The 23,229-nt window shown below is 41.3% G+C and overlaps 1 protein-coding gene across 3 annotated transcripts in view; it reads right to left on the bottom strand.

The window, feature by feature from the left end:
• The window catches only part of slc24a4b (solute carrier family 24 member 4b), a 35,023-nt gene extending 11,794 nt beyond the window's left edge, over positions 1-23,229 (bottom strand). For 2 of the 3 annotated variants that reach the window (XM_023415082.2, XM_023415084.2), the window contains exons 1-9: positions 22,463-23,228; positions 15,877-15,984; positions 5,195-5,271; positions 3,031-3,105; positions 2,716-2,800; positions 2,516-2,619; positions 2,156-2,230; positions 2,027-2,052; positions 1,696-1,749 (exon numbers count right to left, since the gene is read on the bottom strand). In XM_023415082.2, coding sequence (XP_023270850.1) covers positions 1,696-1,749; positions 2,027-2,052; positions 2,156-2,230; positions 2,516-2,619; positions 2,716-2,800; positions 3,031-3,105; positions 5,195-5,271; positions 15,877-15,984; positions 22,463-22,625 — 767 coding nt within the window. In that variant the 5' untranslated portion in view covers positions 22,626-23,228. Of the gene's footprint in view, positions 1-1,695; positions 1,750-2,026; positions 2,053-2,155; positions 2,231-2,515; positions 2,620-2,715; positions 2,801-3,030; positions 3,106-5,194; positions 5,272-15,876; positions 15,985-22,462 lie in introns of all 3 variants that reach the window. The other variant, XM_023415083.2, reaches the window with a different exon arrangement.

Genomic DNA, 23,229 nt, shown 5'->3' with positions numbered 1-23,229 from the left:
AAAGATTATCAGAAGAGTCAATAATATAACAGATGACAATAAATAATACTGTTGCTAAACAAATATAAAATCGAATATAACATGTATACTTTTCCTTCAAACTCAGATCAGGCGATAAAAAAGCTATCTAACTTAATTCACAACCAGCTTTTTCAGTTAGCTACCTAGCTAAAGCTAACTTTTATATCATAAAACTACACCAGCCAGTGCATGTAATGTTAATTGTCCATACTGTGTGCTCATGTGGTGCAGCATCACTGTAAACTTTTGTAGCAGTACCTAAAGCCTTTCGTTAGCTAGGTGCCACTGTGAAGTTAGTTAACCTTGGGGGAAAAGGAGACATTAAATCAAATACATCCACAAAATGTCAAGGATGATGGAAAAAAAGTCCAAGTCAAGTCCTCCATGAAGAAGAGGCTTGAAGATGAAGATGATGTTGTAAAGACAGACACATGTTCAGTTTAAGACGGTATATTTTGTCAGTTTTGGGCCAAGTATAATTGACCAATCTCAAACTCAACTAAAATTCAAAAGTAGAGAGGTTTTTGTGTTTAAATGAATCTTTTACCGTCACTTTTTTCCTTATGTCATTTGTTTCACATTTGGCAGGAAGTGTGCCATTTGCTTGGAGAAAAATAAAAAATAAATAAATCACAGCAGAGCCCTGGAAGGTCACCTCAGAGCTGGCTATATAAAACCCACTCTGCTCCATTTTGACTGGAACAGCCCAAAATGGTTAGCAGATATTTTGGGAGAGGGGAGACATATGACAGTGTATCCTACAGTAAGCACTTCTTTCCTCCAAATGAGAAAGGAGAGGAGTGATCCAGTTAAGCCTGTGCTCTTAGCCAGTGCAGAGGGAGAAAGATTAAACTCTTATGGCAGGGAGAGAGCAGACTGCTGCTGAGTGTAACACAGATTACCAGCTGGACAGACACAGCAGCACAGAACGATGTGGTTGGCATTAGGCAGTTTGGACTGTAAAGACACAAATAGAGTGTAATAGAGGAGTCTGTTATTTGCTGAATTTTGACAGTTAAGGAGACAGGGGACAAGGAGTTCTCAGAGCAGATTGTAAGATTGTGATTATCCAGTTTAACATTAAGTAACACTTCTAATCCTTTAATAATTATCACAAGTTTAAAAGAAAACTACAATATGTAAATATGATAAATTCATTTATGTTTCATGGGATTACAGATTTTTTACATATGAAATTACTATTTAAAGTTAATCATCAGTTGAAGTGAAACTATTCAAAACGGAATATTGTCGACAGGTAGATACTATGTGGAGCATTTTTTAAAATATATATATATACACATTATCTAATTTTAACATCTAGAATAATTGTCAAAAGACAAGGTAACATGCTGTTATGATAAACCTAGCTGAACAAAATGCATCATAAAAATTGTATTTTGCAGCATCTTACTTCTGAAGAGGAGCAACATTTTTCAACACAAGTGCTCCACAGTTGAGTCTGCAGCTAACGTCTGTGCAGGCGATATGAATGAGACACTCCCCTCCAGCTGGAAACTCACTCCTCTCTTGTGAAACTACTGAGTGCGCAGTTGGGCATACTCAGCAGCTCACAGGTGTTAGTGTGCAAGCATCCCCCCACCCCCTATGCACACACTCATCTTTTTATGGTGATGTGGTATTCAACTCGCAACATGAATATGCAGAACTCACTTCATGACGAGGATGTATCCTGCGTACATGAGCACCAGCACCAAACTCTCCCACCTGATAAAAAACAACAACAAATTCAGGTTTCCCGCACACTTATAAAAATAAATAGAATATCCAAGATCTTTCAGCTTATAGGAGTATTTCCAAGTCTTCTAGTCGCCTGCTACAACCATTACCATTGGTAGTATTACCATGAGAACATGACTTATGAGAAAATCAATAGTTAGGGCTGTAAGGCTGTAGCAGCAAAATCCTTGAGTGCATAGAATTGAGCAACAGTGCGTTATAGCTAAAGTGGATTATAAAAAAAAAAATAAAAAAAAAAACTTACCAAACTATTTTCCCATCGTAGATGAACTGAAAAATGAAGGAAATCATTCCTCTTAGATTAGAAAGTCTCAGCTGATGTCCATTAATAAATGGGGTTAGGGTTAGTTATCAGTGAACTTCATCGACTTACTGCAATCAAAGCCAAAACAGACAGGATGTAGTAGAAGGAATCCCTGAAAACAGCCCACCAGGTCAGTATCACCACCTAAGATTTCACAGCGGAAAAGTGCAGTCATATTTGAGATCTATGTGTATTAGTGAACAGTGAAAGAGTTGAGAAGAATCACAGCTTTATAATCTGTTTATGCCTCCAGAGTTTAGGTTTCCAATTCTACTAAAACCAGTTCTGAGAAAGCTAACGGAAGCAGATGGCTTTGTTTCCCCTCAGCAAAAAAACTTCTGCCACACATGTGCTACTCTGCAGTCTATAAATAAACAGAATGATGCAGCTGCAGCAGTAAGTCACTCCTTCTCCCACACACACACACACCTGTCCAGCGAAGATCCCGCAGACACCAATGATGCAAAGGATGTTGAAGACTGCTGAGCCAACGATGGTCCCCACCCCCACATCACCGTGGGTGATGAAAACACCTGCACACAGAGAGGCCAATCAGAATCAGCGGTGACACCAACCATCTGGGAATGTCTAAGTGTATGTATGCACGCTCTGTGTGTGTGTTTGTTTACCAATGACAGATGCAAAAAGCTCTGGGGCAGAACTGCCAGCTGCCATGAAGGTGGCCCCGGCAACATCTTCGCTCAGATCTAGTTTCTGCAGAAATACAACAAAAAGAGGTGGTTTACATATATATATATATATATATATATATATATATATACATATACATATATATATATATATACATATATATATATATATATATATACATATATATACATATATATACATACATATATATACATACACACACACACACAGACACACCACCAGTGTTGTGTTACTCCAACACTGAAAGATGAAAAACTACAAGGTCCAAATACCTCACAGAGTTTCTCCAGCGATGTCACAAAGTACTCGTCGCAGGTTATAGCGAGGGCCAGAAACATGTAGAGCGTCTGCAGACAAAATCAGCAGAGTTAAGTGTGTGACAGTGTGTGTGTGACACGAGCAAAACAGAAGTGAGAGGAGGAAGTGTGTGTGTGTGTGTGTGTGTGTGTGGATACACAGCTGAGTTAAGAGCCTTGGCAGAGCAAAGATATTCTCCTGCTAAAGGATGGGTGAAGGGGAATCCCAAAGCACAGCACCCAGTTAAAATTGAACCTGCATTAAATTCGAAATGTCAGTTCAGTGATGAGTTGTTTTCCCTTACTATGTGAAAAATCTACTGGACCTGCATAATACCATGGGGCGTAGGAGGGGCGGGGCCTATTTTAGTAGCTGTGGAGAGCTCTATTAATTATAGATCAGCTGTGACATCATCATGGCCCGGCAGCTCTGGCAGGTGTGCTCTGCTCTATGCTATCCACAGGGGGCAGTGCAGGACTGCAGTATGATCAGATCTCCCCCTTCAGTTTTGGTCATATCTGTAATAAGACCCTTCATATCCTGGTCCTAAAAATTTCTATGTCACTAAGGAGATTTTTTTTTAACCTTACATGGGAAAAATAGTGATCAGCAGATTTAGATTAGGCTACATTTAAAAAGGAAAGATTCATAAATTTTCAGATTTGTCTTAAAAGCAATAGTCGAGTGCTAAAATAAGCAATTTGCTATAATCACTCTTTCTGTTCATACTGGCGATTTAAAGACCCATTCCTAATGCACTTCCAATTTAACGGACAAACTCCAGTCTTTTTCCTATGAAACAATATTCAAAATTATAGCCAATATCTTGTTTTAGTATGAAATTGCCTCTTTACCTTTCCTAGCACCAGGGGTGGGATGGTAACAAAAAACTGATTGAAAGAATTTTTTACCCACAGAACGTAACTTTAAGACAGACTATCAATAATACATTATGAAAAAGCTTCAGCATTTTGCTCCCAGAATCCAAGCTTTGAAACAGTATTTCAGGATACAGCCCTGGATGGGTTAAACTAAAAAAAAAAAAAAAAAAAAAAATTTTGTAGCCAGTTAAATCCAGCATTAAGAGTTTATTCACAGCTGCTTTAAAATGAACAATGCTCAGTAGCTCCACTGGAATCTGCAGGTGGCCTGTGTGTATATGTCAGTGGAGCTTAACATGACTGAATGTAGACAATAATGGTTTTTAAATGTGGAGAAACACCTCTAACCCATAAGAAGAGACATGTGCAGGTCCTTATTCCTGATCTGGGCCTGGATTTACCTCAGCACCATTCTTATGAATCATGTGCAACATTTCAAATGAGACTGAAAATACCTCCACCGCCATATTTATGAAGCTTTCTGCATTCACTCAAAGAGCTGAAGCTCTCCTTAGAGAGGTATCATCATTTTATGACACTCAGAGCCATTAAATTAAAGTAATGACTTTTTGTAGTTCCCTAGTTGATGCAATGTGCATTCAAATGACAATTCCTCTTGGCCTGCATCAGCTGTGATGTTTAGCTAGTGAGCCCTTTATCTTAGGACAGTAGCAGCCCTTAAATGTGAATGTGCCCTGAAAAAAAGATTGGCTGCTTTATCCTGTATGTGTATTATGAGCCTGGATGTGTTCATTTGTGTTTTTACAATTCCCTAGTTATGATTGCTTCCATTGGGAGTGTACACCAAGTATTGGTGAGGATGCATCATTTGTTTCATATGCCATTGACCCATGTTCCATCTTGTTGCCTTGTTCCATCTAAAGATAAAAGCTCAATCAACGCTTGATTAATTTGTCTTTCTTTCCCATATACCTTTCTGATTAAATATGTTGAGCTGGGTCTGAGTTTACATTTATATAAGATACTGTGAGGACAAAAATGGGTGCAAGCTGGTTTTAACAAGATCACAGGTTTCCTCTGAGGGATTTTTAAAATCTGGCTAGGCAAAAAACTACTACAATGCCCCCACCTTACCTTCAGGCTTTAAAAACTGGAAAAGCAGTTATTGGGTATGTGAACAGCTTCTAAATCCAACTGCAAAGAGCTGAGCTCCACTGAGAGTGTTGACCAGGGACTGAAGAGAAGGGTGTTGCAGGTGCGGTTTCTTAAAAATAATTTTTTCAAAAAGCCATCTTACCGCCACAATGTGCAGCAGAATGGCCCCACTTTTTCGTTCCTTGTTGGTGAAAAGGTCATTGGGGAACTCGTGTATTGCTGAGGAGAGAGGAAATGTCACGGTCACCACACATCAGCAGCATGACAGTGAGGTACATGTCCCCGCCCCACCCTGAGAGGACCATATGACTTCATGATGGATGTCAGTATGGCCTGGGATGCCATGGTGGTTCAGCAGGGTTACACGCAACTCATTTGGTTGCGGCACCTACGGGAGTGATATTCCTTCTCTTCTATCTCTTTCCGGTAGATTATTTCATACAGCAAAAACCTCTCGTATACCTTAAAACAGGGCACCACAGCCAGAAAGGGTCAGATGCAAATTAAATAGCAGCCTGCGATCATCATCCAAAAAAAAACAAACAGAAAATTCAAGACATCATCAAGGGCTTCAAATTTTTCAAAGGACTGAAATGGTTCAAAACATTTTCTGAAAATCATCTTCAGCCTCACAACCAGTGACTTCTTACCTATTCAAGGAAAAAAATAATAATAAAGAGAACAAGAATCAATCATCACATCTCTGAACTGTTGTAAAAAGGGCTTGGGCTATATTAAGAGCTTGAAGTCATACAGAATTAAAGCGAGCAGGAAGAAAAACCTCCCATGCTGAGGACTCATCATCCATCAGCCAGAGCTCCAGCTGGAACACTGTGTGATCATGGTACCACCATACGGCTCAGATCTCTGGGAGCACAGCCACTCCACAGTGCACCTGGCTGGAGACAGAAGCTGGTTGTTTCCCTGACGGGATCCGGCATCTGTGGGGAGCGGCCTCTGTCCGACCTGTCCCCGCTGGGCCCGAGCTGCAGGCCCACATCTCGTCTTGCCTTGTAACAAGCCTGCAACATTACCAGCATATTGCTTACATAAGCTACAGCTATCTCTGAGCCACAGTTAGCCTTATACTGCAGCCAGGATAAACAAGACTAGGAGTCTCGAGCCATGGCTGTTTGAGGGTGTACTTAGTGCTTTCAGCTGAATGCCAACGTCAGCATGCTAACATGCTTACAATGATAATGAGAAACACGTTAATGTTTAGGGGCTAAAAAGTTTACCATGTTCCCAATCAAAGTGAAGCATATTAGCATGCTAACATTTTTTAATTAGAATTAAACACAAAGTAAAGCTAATTACAAATCATCCCGAGGGCAAAATGAATGTCTTTGCCAAATGTCATGGCAATCCGGGCAATAGCTGTCAAGACATTTCACTGAAAACCACAAACATGAATGTCTGGACAAAGTTTTGTGCCAGTCCCTTCTGTAGATGATGAAGTGGATAAGTGAAAACTTCAGTTGCTAGCAACGCTAGATGAAAAGTCATAGGATCATAAAGGTCAGTGGGATTTGTTCTTTTGGGCAGTGGTTCTCAAAGTGGGGTCCAGGGAACCCCAGGGGTCCTTGAGGGCGTTCCCAGCAAAATGGGAAATGATTTATTTTATTATTTATGTATTTCCATCCATCCAAGTAACACACTGATAGACTATTATACTATGACTATTTTGGTCATTGGTCTCAAACACTTTCAGCAATAAAACATCTAAAAACAAACATTTTATCAGATGGGGGATATGGGACAAGATGTTATCAAATAAGGGTCCATTGTCTTATTTGTGTCGGTTTAGGGGGTCCTTGATGTTAACAAGTTAAAAAGAACCACTGCTTTAGGAACCATGAATCTCTACAAAATTTCATGGCAGTCCAGCCAATTGTTGTTAACATATTTGGACCAAAATGTAATGGAACCAAAATGGATGAAAGTGGTTGATCGACAGTCTGACCGACCCTGGCCATCACTACAACTGCTTTGCTGTTGTCCTATTTATACATAGGACTTTGAAAAACTCAAATACGCAGATGATGTAAGAAACAGCAGAACAATGCTGTTTACAACAGAACATAAAGGCAAGATTTAGGCCCTTGTCACATATGGACTCATGAAGCAGAACAGTGCTCACCTGAGACTTCTCACTGCATCTGTCCCCACCTCACCGATGTCTGTTTTTATGATTGTCGACGTTGTGTGTACACATGACTGCATCAGTGCAGCATTTGGAACACTGCACAGGCAAATCAAATACTCCGCAGGATGTAGTCCAAGCCCAATTAATCAACTGCATGCCTCCTGGATTTCATTCAATTACATCACGTATATGGAAATGTGGTACACTTTGCATCTCCATGTCATCCAACACATTATCTTTGCCACAGAACAAAGACGCACAACTCAAAGAAACTACAACGCTATTTCTGGCAGTGGGACACAAATTAATCCGACCTTGATTTGTAGGAGATTTGGTATCTCGCAGGCGACACTGCAGCACTCTGACTGCCTTCACGACACAGTAAATGAACCTGATTAGATTAAGGGACAGAATAACAAGTTGAATATATGAGTAATGTGGATTATGATCTTAATGTACAGTATAATGAGAAACTGGAGAACACCTGGATGACACTGAAAACACTGAGTGTGGCTGGAAGCTTTAGCTCATTTCATTTCTGACGGGTTTATGTGCTGAATGAAACGTGTCGGAAAGCCGATGGCCTCAAGCAAAGGCGCAATCAATTACAGGATTTGTCAGCTCTGCCCTCAGAGGTGACTGAAAACACACTGATGCCAATACAGAAGGCTAAAGTCCTACTGATACCTCATGGACAAACAACCCCACAACCATATATTATTCTAGCTCCACAAGGTTGCCTGTTAAACTTCTGAAAAACAAGGAAAAATATCAGGTTTGAATTCCCTGCTAAGTCTTTTCACCTCCTGCTGGCATGTTCAGCTAACAGCCTTGTAGGTCTTCCATTAATCAATAATTAAATGCCATAGCCATCCATGTTCTTCAGTTACCCGTTCAGCCCCCTTGCTACTATGTACAATCAGCTCTAGCTGAGTGTGTTAAAAATAGGTGATCACAAAAGGTGTTTAAAGGGCGCCAGCACTGGGACAGCTGAGATATGACAGGCAGGCTGGGGTCACCTCCCAGTCCCTGTAAACACTCAACCAGACAACGTCTGCAGGGTTCGTCTGTGTCTCCTCACTGTAGAGGTCAAACCGGACATGAACATGCTTCCACAGCCATTCCCCACACAAGGACAGGACAGGATGTACACACAGCGGAGGGACGACGGACAGACTGCTTAAGTGGTGCATCTCAAATGAGGTCCATAAATAGAATCATAAATAATATGGAGCTCAGTTGGGTTAGTTGAATCAAATGTCATTTTGACAGAAATGGAGGAAATAAATTGGAGAAGGCGTATCGTCAAGATGCCTTGGGGATGTATACATTGCAGAAATCCTTAGCTGACAGCTAAAATCAAATCCGGGGTTTATTTTCGAATCTTTAATGATGACCGAACGTGTGCAGGTTACAGCTTCTTGAAAGCAGAGAGTTTAGTGCTACGACTAACAATTATTTTCATTATCGATTAATCTGCTGATTATATTCTGCACATCTGAAAAAAAAAAACATTTTTTTTAAATTTTTATCTATCCTGCTGTTGGAGGCAGCATGGAAGTGCGAACGAGGGACGTCTGGACTGGCGGGGCATCCTTTTTAGAAGCTAAGCTACAAATCTATAAATAAACCCCGGATTCTCTGTTTGGACACCTGACTGTGCCGCTTATGCAAGAAATTACTGGCAACACTTTTGTTCATCTGTCTCCCCAACACCCTCTTCCTCATCTTACACCCCAGAAGTAATTACAAGTCCACACAGAGTACTCACAAGAAGTGTTGGGAGGATTTTATGTAATGCAGTGTTGCCACCCTCCACTGTAATACTTTGAAGGCCAACACTGACTACATTGTCATCAGTCAGGGACAGTACAGAAATTATTATGAAGGGGAGGTGTGTGTGGGGGGGTACTTTAATGTGCACAGCGGGCGATAAAGGAATGCACAGCACAGCAGTCTTGTGTGCTTGCCTATCATACTCAGCTATACCTCAATCTGTCAGCTTTTTGAGAAAGTGAGAACAGAGTGGGTTTAACATTATCTTTAACAGTCACTCCCACATTCACAACAAGGAAAAAGTTAAACATGTAATATGAAGTTAATCCATAATATTTAAAAATTCAACTTGGGCCACTCATAGTGAAAGTCACAATTTTTGGCTTAGCAGCTTTTTATTTAGAAAACACACTGGATTATTCACCATTTTGTTATATTTGCCATAAATACACCTATTTTTAATTTTTTAATGTATGAATAGTGGTTATGTGAAAACTGTTGCTCCATTAAAACATTGTGGTTTATTCTTTGTGTTTTGCCTCTTTTAGTTATTAATGATCAAATAAAATGAACTAATTTAATACTGTTCTATTATTTTGGAGACATTTGGGGGGAGAGAATTGCAGGGTTTTATCTTAGTCAAGGGGAAGGTTAAAAGAAAATAACTCAGGTGAGTGCTTTCCTCTTTAAAAAAAAGAAAGTGAAACTTGAGGTTCGGCCCCCCTCCATAGCACCAATCATTTTAGCACAGTCCCTAAAACCCAGTTTCATAAGATTCATGCTTTTATTACATGTACTGTATGTACTTTTGTGGATTTATAGCAATGCTTGCTCTAGCGCTGTAAAATCAGTGATTTAAAAATAAATAAATAAAACAATAAATTCAAAAATCTCAATTTCGTTTCTACACAGGCCACTTTCCACGCTTTTAAGTCTTGGTTAATATACAAAAATCCCCACAGATAACCTTAATATACTGAAGTATTAAAGCTAATGCTAAAGAGCCTGCAGGCCATTCTTTACATTTGTGCAATTATTATTCCATAACCTGGTAATATTCCAGATAATATGGTGCCGTTACATAATGGAGCTCAGTATCAGGTGCCGCCTGTTGTCCCAGAGGAGGACTGGCAGGACTAGGGATGTGCATTTTCAGTAATTTCAATATTCGAGTACTCATTACCTTATGAACGTTATTTATATATTCGGACACGAACCTTTTCAAACAAGCCCACTGTTTGGCTGTCAGAGAACATGATATGCAAGTTTAACGCCACATATCTTGCACTGCACGTTATTGTCGTCTTTTTTAATCAAAGTATTTCCAGACATCACTTTTCCTGGTCACGGCTGCCATGGTGCACATAACACCAACTGAGTTGTAGCCAAAAACAACATGTGCGCAGGTGCGCGAGTGGTTAAACGCTACTAGAATAATGACATCAACAACTCATACCCTTCCCTAGGCAGGACAGTGCACAGAACAGGGCAGTGTTCACCCAACACTCACACGGTTCTGGCCTGGACAACAAAAAAAAACCTAATTATAGATACACAGACAGATGAAGTCATGCAAACACCACATTCCAAAACCGCATGGTCTACTAAATCTCAAAAAACATAATTCTGATAAAAAATCAGAATGACATAATATATTAAAAACAGCCAAATGAAAATATGATGTGAACGACATGTTTTGGCAGAGCGCCTGGTGCTACCTTCTGTCACAGCCTGCGCTCCGACCCACAGACCGGTCAGGTCATTAACAGAATACAACTGGCACTTCAGTACAGTAATCAAGAGACTCTTCAGAGGAGAATGCTTCCTCTGGGTCATTATTAGCCCATTAGATAATTGGCTTAGTGACTTGACTGCGACTGACATCAGCCATTCTTGTAAACATGACGAAGACATCACATGTCGCCTTGTGGGGGAAAATCTTTAGGTCACACGGAGACAATAAGTTATGAAAAGTGCAGGGGCTTGGTCGACTCTAAACGCACGATTATCCTCTTGTTGTTTTCACATGTTCAAACATCACATGTACAACTGCTGTCACATGGGCCATGTAAGCACTTAAACATAATTTCACCTGCATGAACACACTCACATTCCTACTACACTTCTACTTTTAGCATAAATTCCCATCAGCCTCTATGCGACTGTGTGTGTAAGTAGTCAGTGTTGGTGGACCAGGTTCAATAACCTAAAGGGGACACCGCTGTGAGACGTACGCTTTCAACTGTGAAAAAGAGAAACAGGTAAACAACTCCCTCGGGGTGAACGTATGGATCTGCAACAACAAAGAGAACAGAGCTACCTTGCGGCTGTGACTACACACTTTCAATACCTGTCCCATTGTTCGTTCTAGCCTCAGTTTTAATAAAAAAGGTACTCCACGCTGGCCAAAAGCTCAATGGGATGAGACTTTATGAGAACAAAAAACGCAGCAAATCACAAGCAGAGCAGAATGTGAATGAATGAATACACAAAGAGGTCAGGCATGTTTGAACTGCACGGAGCGGAAAGTGCTCTGTGAAGGTGCTCGTGCCCGCGTTCGCCTCTCTGTGCTGCATTGTTCGACTGTTGGCATGCAAGCAAGAAGCAAAGAGAGGTCAGTTTCCATTATGCACCGCAGCATAATCCCCCGCTTGTGTAATTCCCTTTTAAAAAGCCTCCTTCTGGTGTTTCCCTGGAGTTGACAAACCTGCAGCCCGCTACCCGCTGGCAGCTTTACTCCCCATGCTGCCGCCAAATTTCTTGCCTGCTGCCCCCCAAAAATAACTCGGTATCGGCCCAAACTCCATTTGCCTCAAATCCTGCCTTTTTTCTTTGAGCCAAGAACAGAACTCGTGCACAAAAATGTACATTCAAAAAAACAAAACAAACAAACAAAAAAAAAATCAAACTGCAACACATGCAAGCCAGAGTTAACACTTCCTCCTCTCACACGACCGCCTCTTATACCTAACATGCAACATGTGCATCCCCCTGCCCATGAGCAGATTAGTGCCATATCTAAAAACCACTATAATCAAATCCCATCGGATTAATTCATAGTACAAACCAAGCCATACAAAAACCTTTGCTTTGTTGTATTCACGTACTTTTTGCACTGCCATCTACTTCTACCAGGCCAATTATGCCACTCAAGTGGGAGTTTTCAATATATGGTATTAGCAGCATCTTTATTAAAGGCAAATTATTCCTCCTACAGAACATTAGCCACGGTGTTTTGCCCCCTCGCCAATTTTCTGTGCTGCACGGTTGGCATCAGTCAGTCCCACATGGGGGGGGATACATACAAGAGAGCATAATCTAATATTCTGGAGTCCCCATGTAAACCTCAAGTCTTTTCTCAGCAAACACACACCACTCATCATGTTCCTCTCACAGCCTGGGAGATTTAATAAACGTTTGAATTCTGAAATAAAAAACAGCCATTAAATTATTACTAGTCAAATTTTGGTGAAGAAGTCAAAGTGCATTTGTTCCATTTGTCATAGGATTGCTAAAAGGGAAATGAATCTCAAGGGGTCGTATGACTCAAGGTCTGCATGTGACGGTAAACAAAGACTATTCAGAGGTTGCATCAGCCCATTGCAGTGTGATTTAGTCCTTTGTAGATTACAAGCATGCGTTGTAATCAAGCGGGAGCACAAAAAACTGTTTGGACAGCACCTTGTGGAGTTATTACTGAACGGCCAATAAAAAAGGCACTTATGATGAATGGCTGCCTTAGCAGCACAAGTCTTGGGACAAGCAAAAAAGACATTAGCACCCCATGAACCCAGAGAAGGGCTCCCTTGCTGATCAGAGAAATAATGATGAGGAGAAGGTAGAGAGACCAAAGCTGACCGAGTGTAATCTATGCAGCCCACAAACAGGGGCCTAATTAAACAGAGCGTCAGATGTTGCACACACTCAGCATAAAAGTAAAAGCCTCCAATAATAATTCTCATCCTGTCTAACCTGGGTCCATCCATGGTTACTGCCCCCCCCCCGTGAGGTGCAGACCAGCACCATCACTGCTCCACTGCTGGCTCTGGACTAACAACTGCATGGGGAATCAAGACACACACACATCTGTGATACAAACATGTGTCTCACTTATTGGGAGAATAGTCTATTCACTTCTTGGGAAATGTGTGGATGGTAAACAAGTTTGTCATCCTGGAACGATCATTTACTTTTCCACCAACACTATGAACAGCCAGTCCGAGTCAGTCCCTTTCCATGATGAAATTCTTTCATTAACAATAATTCCACCCTGACAAGTGCTACATGAACAACTAGTTAATTGCACTTATTCAAACCTCATCAGTTCTCAACCATCTTTATTCAAACATTACTGTTTCACCCACTGTTAGAAAACAGCACAACCTTGTTATTTCACCAGGGTGCAAATTGTGAGGTTGATTGTAATATCTGAAGTTGAAACGTTATCTAATATTACATTTTTTTCATTTTCTTGATACTCAGTCAAATCACTTTTGTTTGTCTCATTTCAAGATACTGACAATCATGTCTGCTCAAATTTCCTTAAAACCTATCCACCTCCACTGACTACAAGTACAATTGCCCTAAAATGAGGGAAAAAATCTGCCAACAGAATTTGGCATTAAAAGGGGCTAAAGATAAAAGTTAAAGCTAAAAGTTTTCTCTGCCGCCGAACATGGTTTCTTGCAGGGAGGAGTGGGTGGAGCTGATGTTTGCTTGACAAGAGCTTCAGCCATCGTTGTTCTTTATAATATACCCTGTGAGCAGCGCTATGTCTTCGGGGCAGATTGGAGACTGCAGTGAGTCACTATTGGACAGTGATGAGGTGGGCCGGTGCTAGCTGGTTAGCATGCTAACTTCAGTAGAAGAAAGGACGTGATAGAGACAAGAGTTAACACTGGTGGTGTTTTACAACTGGTGAGTACAGGACTGAAGGTTGATGCTGAACTCGCAACTGTTACTGCTAATGTATGTAACAATAGCAAAACTTACAAATAGCTAATTTAAAGTCTAAATGATTGTTTTATGCTTCAAAAATAGCCACAATATATTGTAAAGGCAATATCAAAGTATTGGAAACATATTCTATCTATATAACAGTCTTGCACAAGGACAATCAGAACCACACATGCTGCCCAAACTAACCAAAACCAGACAACCTGTCAGCTGAGGTGCCTCAAGACTGCAACTATGCCAGGGTTATTCACGAGACCAAGCCACAAGAACAAAGAGTCATATGACCAGCCCACACTGATGAGGCAGAGCTGCAGTGGTGGGATAAGAGGAAGGAGGACTAGAGCTGATGAGAAATGTTTGGAATGTGAAGTACAGTGTGGTGCCTCCGGTGCTATAGACATCTGAATTGGAAAAAAAAAAAAAAAAAAAAAAAAAAAGGTAATCCTGGAGGATTAGGAGGAAAACTTCTAGCACATAATCTTGTCATTTGGCGCACATTTCAATAGAAACTAACTGTGACTCTGAAAGAAAGTTCACATTTCAAATGGTAACAATGCTGTCAATTGTCAATGAAATGGGTGTTTGTTTAGCTTGTTTATACATAAAAACTGCAGGTTCACTAATCCGAGGGATTCTGCCTGCTGTGACCAATAATGAAATAATAGCCAAAAAAAAAAAAAAAAAAAGTTAATTTTAACACTTCAAATTACTTCCAAATTGTCTGCGGTCTGGTGTCTTCTGTGTATCAGTCAAATACAAACAGTAATACAAATCCCAACACTGAGTTGCACCCCATTTAGCAAAATAATTATTCTCAGGGCTTAAAAATCCTCCTTCAACAAGTCTCCTTTCATCTAAATTCCCACCTTAGATTTAGAGGTTTCTGTAATGGAAAGTCCATTAATTCTGTAAAACCAATTGAGATTACAGCATCAGAAGTACATGCATGTATCATGAAATGACCAAACAGACTACATCTCTGACCTGGGAGATTTGATGCCAGACTTTTCCCACTGGGTCACACAGGAGCACAGAAAGTGAATCATAGTGTTTGTAAAAAGAAAACTAAAATCACATTGAGGCAATTCAAATAACAAAGAAATAAAAAAGAACAAATAACGAGACAAACTATTGCTGTCTCCTGCCATTACTTCCAATCAATACGTTCATGAAAAATGTAGGTTTAATGTTTTTTCGTGGCCTGATGCAGATGTCAGCAGTGTCAGTGGAGCCGTCAGCATACAATCCAGTATAACTAATTATAGAGAATGCTGCTTCCTTGAAGTGTAACAAAGATGCTGTGAAATAATCAATGCTTGACCTTTTTAAATAGCCCTTCCAGAGCTTATTACAGCACAAGTGATCTAAACTGAGTCAGAACAACATAGACCCAACACGGAGGTGAATTAAAGAAGCAAACTCCACAACTAGTGTGTGTTGCTTGAGTTTTCCCTATAGTTTTATTTATGTGTTTATTTTTCCTCCTAGAACAATACATCCCCTTAAACAGAGCTAAACAAAAAGATATGTGAATATAATGATCTTCAAACTGCGTTAGTCATGCCCTGAGTATTAATTAGTGGATTCTGAGCTGCTGATCATTAAAGATCAAGACCATGAAGACTCTTGATCATTGAATGGAAATTAAAACGAATAATTTAAAGCTGTATTCATTGAATTTTAGCGACATGGGGGCAGCAGCAGCAGATAATGCTATTATGGCAAGGTAGCATATACATTATTAAAAAGTTGAGGGCCAGAAAACCAAAACAATGAGCTGAAGACACTAAAACACCACACAGAGCTCAGGAAAATTGCAGCATTGGGTGATAATTCTCTGTTGGTTTGTCACTACAGGCGACACCTTTCACATCACACAGCCATTTATACTATTGTTAAAATGAAAAAAAGTTGATTAGTGCAGCTTTAATCTCAGAATAGTTTACCTGGCTCTGAACAGTTCTTCAGCTCCGTTTCGTTGTCTGGTGCTGAAGCCATTAGCCGTCTTCCCCAGTGTTCCTGGTTCGGATGTCCCTCCACTAACATCCCATGGCCTGCAACAGAATACAAACAGCTTTGATTATCAGACATCCACATGAATACAGCATCTATGCTTGTTGCCAAATCTACAGCACACAACATGTTGGAGGTTCCTGCTCCTGGAACAAAATCTTTTTCTTTTGCTGCAGGGAAACCTTGAGACTCCATTTTGCATATCTGAAATACTGCAATCAAAACCTAACATGGCCACTCTTGCACAGAGCATCGTTCATGACCCAAAAGATCCATGATCATGAATGTGGTCATTTCTCAAAACAAGGGTGCTTTCCTTTAATCCCTTAAAAGTTTTCATTTATGTAGATATGACATTTTCATCCAGCAGCGGCAATAACACATCAAAATGCAGCTGCTGTGCCATTATGTTTTGGGACGGCAGAGTGGGAGGAGGAGCGTACAAGTTTCATTTTTTCATTAAACTGCTCTTAAGCCTCTGTAATGAGGACATAAAAAAACAGCAGTCCCAAATCTATTATGTAAAAATCATGCCAACGAGCTGAGCAGCAGTTTCAAACTTGAAATTTCCATAAAATGTCGCCATACAAATGCAACGCTGAATTGACAAAGCAGTAACTAACTGCAGGATGATTAAACAGTATCGTTGTAGACACAGTTATGAGCAGATCACTGGGGAATACCCCGAGGACTGATGGTCTGTGTTTCATGCAAGAGACCACCTCTGTCTGACTTTTAGTTGTAGGTTATACAACAGCTGTGAAAGACTTTCTATGCAGCAGCAGACTCACATGATCTCAGTGTTTGTAAAGGTCTCCCTGACCATGTGAATGTCTCCTTATGATCAGCCAGTCTCAGCAGGCTAATTTCCCCTCTGGCAGTGTCTATGATGAACTAATGGTTCGAGACAAAGGAGACAACTACTACTTTAAAAAGGGCAACTAATTGAAGAGCATTGTCTAAATGCGTTTTTCAGTTCAGCGTATAACCATCTAGGAACAATTTGCTACACTCACAAGACACTACACTCAAATACTATATAGAGCATTGTAGAGCTAAAACAATGAAATGACATTTTATTGCAGATGTAACAGCATCAGTGAATATGCTGGCTGAAGAGTAACAAGTACATGCAGCACAAATACTTGAAAGATTAAGATGTTTGAGAGATCATTTGTCGCTATCAATCAATCTCTTGTTTATTTCTCCTTTGGTCCGATTTATGTAAAAATGAGAAACTTTTTAATGAGATGTGTTGATTTGATACAATAATATAAAGTTTTGTGGTGTAACATGAAGTGATATGCTGTCAAGAATTACAAGAAACTTTTGTGAAAACTGAACAATTTAGTGTCTAGTGATAATGAGAGAATATGTCATAACATGAACAATATCACATTACATGAAAAAGATCTGGTCAAAACAAGAAAAGTTCCTCGCTATGACAAGAAACTGAGTGAATTTTTTTTGTAACAGTAGCAGCAATACACTGCTGTAATAAAATAGTTTAAAAAGCCAAAGACAGTTAAACAAGGCCAAAGATGATGACATTAAATTACTTGTTTTGTCCAACCAACAGTCCAACACCAGAAGATATTCTCTTTAATATCACAGAAGACAAAGACGTCGATGATTGGGAAGTTTAAACGAGTAAATGTGTAAAATTTGATTAAAAGATTATTTAAATAATTGATTATTATTTTTTGTCAGTCAACTTATCAGTTATTCAACTAATTGTTTCAGCCCTACTTTTCTGCAAAAAGCCTCTATTTACACATCCAGCGGACACGGAACAACATTGTGCCTCTGCCCACCCAACAAAGACTCACTGTACTTTTAGCCTCATTTTCCTCTCCACCAGCTCCTCAGGGAAATATCTGGCTCTCTAGCTGCTGCATACTCCATGTCCACCAACTAGTGGCTAACTGTGACAATTTGCCATTTCGTGCTGAGCAGGTTAGTGTACACTGAGTTTGTTGAAGCTTCTGGCTGATAACAGCTCCCCCATTCTGCATTTTGAACTGCGGGATTAATGAGCAACATATTAAATGCAGTCATTTGTTTCATTGTTATTATAAAAATATAGGTTAGGTTGGCTTTAAGGGATCCTTTTCAAAAGAGTTAATCTGCCAACATTTAAACACAAGACTGTCTTCATTACATGGCTGTCTATCCAGTACAGTTAGACAACCTGAAGATCAGCAGGCACTGGACAAGCAGATTGTACACGAGGCCACTGCAGCTGCTTCCCACAGTTCTCCAAAAGGCCAAACCCTCCAGTCATCGCTCCAACCTGTTCCTCCTCACTAACCAGCCCAGTTTCACTCCTCTGCTGCCCCTGGTCTCCTTTTTCATTCTATTCCTGCCATGCTGACAATATAACACTGTCCAATTTGATGTCAGGGGAAGGACATGGAAACATATGGACCCACTGTGCCAAGAGACTTCTGTCATACTTAATAAAAGAATTATGTGTATGGAACTGGGAGTGATCTTCCACACTTACACAACAACTGGTTTGGACATTGTGGATTATTTCAATTTATTGGCTAATTGTGCATGACAGTCCATCATAAATGTAATTTCTTCAGGCAGTTGTGTGTGGAATCACCTCACCACAACTATGAAATCTTTAGTTTTTAAAACACAGAATCTTTGACCATTTTCTGGAAGACTAAACAAGGCAGGACAACTGCGTGTGAGTGAATAAACGGGCCGTTCAATGTACTGCGCTCTCGCTGCCAAGAATCTGAAGAGGAAAACAAAGACGACGTGATTCTGTCAGTACTTCTAGGCAGGCTGGAGGTAAAATAAGGACTGCAGTCTGTTGTGGGCACAGCGTTGCTGGCTCATGCTACATCCACTTTACTCTCCAAGCCGACTCATTTTGATTAATCGTCTTATTCCTCGTGTTCAGTGACCAGTGTTCATAAGGAAATTTTGATTACTCCTGATTAATCCTTGATTGTGTGACAGCAGGAAATCTAAAAAATGTCACATTTTTTGTAGAATTTGGTGCCAAGAATCACTTAATTTGACTTTGTGAACTGGGTCTGAGATCTCAGATAATCAATTAATCTAGTGCTTAAATAAACGATTAATCAATTAGTTAAATTGTCAGAAAATTAATCAACAACTGTCAACAGTTCATCATTTTGCAATTTATTTACAGAGCCAAAACAGAGTTTTTGAGTATTTGAATATCTTTTGGGACATTTTTCACAAATATCTGACATTTTATGCGATAAACAATCACAAAATCACAGATTAATAAATAATGAAATTAATCACTAGGTGCAGCATGAAATGTATCATTTTATTCAGTCAACACATAAAAAGGCTTGTTACTGCTTTAAAGAAAATGCAAAGATGCGACTTCTTTCCCTGATTTCGTGCTTAATGCTTCGGTTCAGCTTCTGGTCATGCTAAGTTGGTTTTGGGGTCTGGGGACTTGTGTTAGACGTGATACTCCTCTAACACATTACAAATTAAATGAAAAAGATCGGATTTCGTCTGACAAAATATGAAGAAAATTATCATTTTGATTATCTACTAATCTGTCTAATGTTTTCTCGGTTCATTGTTTTGTCTGTAAAAGGTCAGAAAATAGTTGAAAATGGCGAAAGGTTGTAACAGCCCAAGGTGATGTATTCAGCTACCTTGTTGTATCTGGCCAACCGTCAGAAGAAAAAGAACCGAAAAAGATTAATCGATTATCAAAATAGTTGCCAATTAATTTTCTGTTGATCAATTGTTTCAGCTCGACATTTGATTCCAATTTCTTCTATGTTTGCACCGGATCAACTTATTTTGGGTGACTGATGGGGTGTCACAGCAAGATTTAGCATTGTTCAGAGTTGGTGGAGGTTTGTATTCTGTGCAACTTCCATTATCAACTTCTTAGTACATACACAGGAGAGAGGCCAACCTGAACTCCTAAATACTGCAATGCAAAAAAGGATGGCATTAAAAAGAGGAACTAAATGTACATGGTTACACTGGAGCAGAAACAAATGAGCTAAAATGGGCTCAAAAAAATGCCATGACTACACCTCCAGCAGGACTGTACTGAGTAGCAAGTTGACAGAATACCATGGTACTAATGTCATCCCCCAGATTTTTTCAATCAGCTCAGGAAGGAGATGGACCAAGGACAGCCATCCATCAATCTCCCTGTGCTATGAACACACTCTTACATGAGTGCTCAACATCTCCAGCACAGCCTGCCCCCACACTCCCCTCCCCCCAACACCATCAGCCTACTGCAGCTACCTGTCAGAGCTCAGCCCTGCACTGCTTCTCAAAAACACCTGTTCTGGTCTCCCATGCGCAGCTCCATCACACATTCACACATGCACACACGCAGCCCGATCAGCACGCACGACAGCATGTTGTGCCCCACCCCTCTTTATGGAGATGTAACCCGGGCGTAGTACATCAAATCCCATCCATCTGGACCATTCAGCACGTCAACACCCCCCCCCCACACACTACTATCAATCAAAATGTGTGGCAAACACGGGGCACAGGTTTGTTACTGTGACATGACAAATGCTTGCTTCTGTTATGGCTGAAAGATGAGAAGGCCACAGCTATTCAGTTAGACAGATCTGATTATGGTGAGCTTTGGGTCTCGTGGGTTCCGAGGGTATTTCACTTTCTCTCTCATCAAACACTTTCTCATGCATGTCACCTTGAAATCCCACCACCACCACCGCTGCTGCTGCTGGTCAAACAGTTGCCTGAAATTCACAAGAAGCGCTTTCTGTCAAATAACTCCACATGACAAACCACAGTTTGGGTCAGGCGAACTTGATTAAATGAAAAAGAAAAAAAAAAGGCAAGCCATTAGTGACTGGGTTGGGGGGAGGGAGGGGGGCTTACTTTGGCTCCCACAGCCTGCCTTTGGAGATAGGAGATTTGCACTCGCCTGTATGATATCATTCCAGAATAATCTTTTAAGCCTCTTGTTGTTTTTAATGTAATTAATAAAACTCCCGATACATCCGTTAGAGATCTACAGTCAGGCAGTAGCTGTGGTGAATTTACAGCCGTGTTCAGCCCTGAGGCCTAAGTGGATGCAGATGGACAGATCCCACCGAAGGGTCTGGGGCTGAGGCTTAGGGTTAGAAGCACTTTGTGGGGGGAAAAAAAACAAAAAAAGACCATGCCGTCCTCTCTTTCATGCAAAAATTCCTGACTTAAATGCAGCAATAAGACTCGCCTCCATAGCAGCTCAACTAAAACATGTTCATCAAAAATTCATGTTGGCACTGAACTCGGCCTTATAGTTCTGTCCTGGGTGTGGGCGGTTTGTAGTTAACCTCTGATCCCAGTGGTGTGTCAGTTATCATTCTTCACCAGCAAAATGTCAAGGTTGGTCGTTAGATTACATAACAGTGTGTGAGGCTGTGTGGGATGCTCTGCGTGTCAGTGTTTGCACGGGCCTGAGGTAAGAGTTTTCACATGTGTGCATGGGAGGGCATGTTGTTTGGAAAGAGAGTGTGTATGTGCGTGCGTGCGGGCGTGCATGGGGACGCATCACACGCATCACGCATGATCAGCGCACACCTCGGACATCAGCTATGAATATTGCAACATCGAGCAAAGCGAACAGCATCTCTGTTCATCCGCCCTCTTTCCTAAATGATCGTCAGTGGCCTCTGCGTAAAAAATCGGCATCCCTCAATCGCCATGCCTTAACCTGGCAGCAGCGTGATGATGCTGGAGTGCGATTGAGGTTGTCCAGTGTGTGCAATGGTGTGTGTGTGAAGCCCCGGGCCAGACACGATGATGCCAGCATTAACCACGAACCTGAGCTCCAGTGTTGTGTGACTGACGACATGCGCCTGGCGCCAGAAAAAAAAAAACAACACAAAGAGCCACATTTTGGAGAGAAAATGGGGCCAATGCGAAAACAAACCAGAACCCTGATTGGGTTCGTTCTGGGGTCGGTTACTCGATCGGTGCGTGCATGAGCAGCGTGAGGTGCGCTTGTGCCGTGATTATGAGCCTGCCTCTCAAATTAAAAAACGTGCCGCTGCCACAAGCGCGCACACTGCGGCATATACGAACAAACAGACGCAGGAATTCACCAACACTGAGATAATAATAAAAAAAAAAAAATCCTGTGACCTGACAGTAACATGTGCAGCTGACTTTTTCTACTGAGTGCGTTGGGCCAGGAACGCTGAACGCATTCTATGCTTATTTTATGCAAACTACACACTTCACCCAAATGGGCACAAAAACCACAATCAGGGGCATCACATACGCATTTTGGACAGGAAGGTGGACCTGCTCCAGTTTGAAAACGCAAACGAATATCATGTTTTGATCGCATGCCCTTGACATTAAAGCCTATTGGCTTGTTACTGTGATCAATAGGAGCGAGCTGTGTGATTGCAATGAACTGATGTGCATGTGGATGCGTGATTACACTGCAGATTTCTGAGCCGTTTCGCTCCGTCCTCGGCTCTCTATGCCCCCGGTGCATCTCAGCAGTCTCTCCCCACTCACCTGTCTTGGTCAACAGCGCCGACATGCTCCACGCCACGAAGAGGACACTGCAGATAAAGCACACCTGAACGAAAAGCATGTCCCTCCTCTTGCGAACTTTGAATATCTTCGCAATTATTGTCTTTTTAGACGCGCTCACGGTGTCGGTGTCGTCCCGCTCCATGCTTCGCTGCTCGACCGGCGGCCACTTTCCCCCTTTTTTTTTTCTTTTTTTTTTTTTGCGTCCTTGAGAGCCGAAGAAACTGCCGCCCCGCTTTCCTCTTCACACGGAACAGAGTCGGGATGTGGTCCTCATTTCAAGCCGTCCAGGACGCAGATGGAGAGTGTAGTGAAGCGGACAGTGTCCCCCCTCCTCCTCCTTTCTTGTCTCCGCCGCTGAGAAGATGCCTCTCTGCTGCTGGGGCTGGTAGACTGGGCAATGACACGGCGGTCAAATTCCGATATAGGGCACAAAAATCAATTCAGCGATGCTCCTGAATTCGGATTCTGTGAGAGGACTTGTATCGGATGAGCTCCCATTGCAACGCGCATCCTTCCTGTCCCGTGAAGAAAAAAGAAAAAATATCAGCTGCAATATCCTCTCTCCGTGTAGTTTCTGTGTTTGGCATGAAATGCGTCAATGTCCGGTCAAAAACGTGGTGTCGCTCAGCTGCGCCGTATCGCGGTCTCCACGCACCTGTGCGCCTGTTAAGTGAAACCAATCTGTGTTCATCAAGGTTAATTGTTAAATTCGGCCAGCAGTCGCGCCGCTCGCCTCGCTCGGGCGC

The sequence above is a fragment of the Seriola lalandi genome, unplaced genomic scaffold (assembly GCF_002814215.2).
Source record: "Seriola lalandi dorsalis isolate HSWRI2012SDOR001 ecotype SW California unplaced genomic scaffold, Sedor1 jcf7180002054544, whole genome shotgun sequence".
NCBI classification, from domain to species: domain Eukaryota; kingdom Metazoa; phylum Chordata; class Actinopteri; order Carangiformes; family Carangidae; genus Seriola; species Seriola lalandi.
Note: the sequence above shows the minus strand (reverse complement) of the source record. Positions and strands in the feature narration are given on the sequence as shown.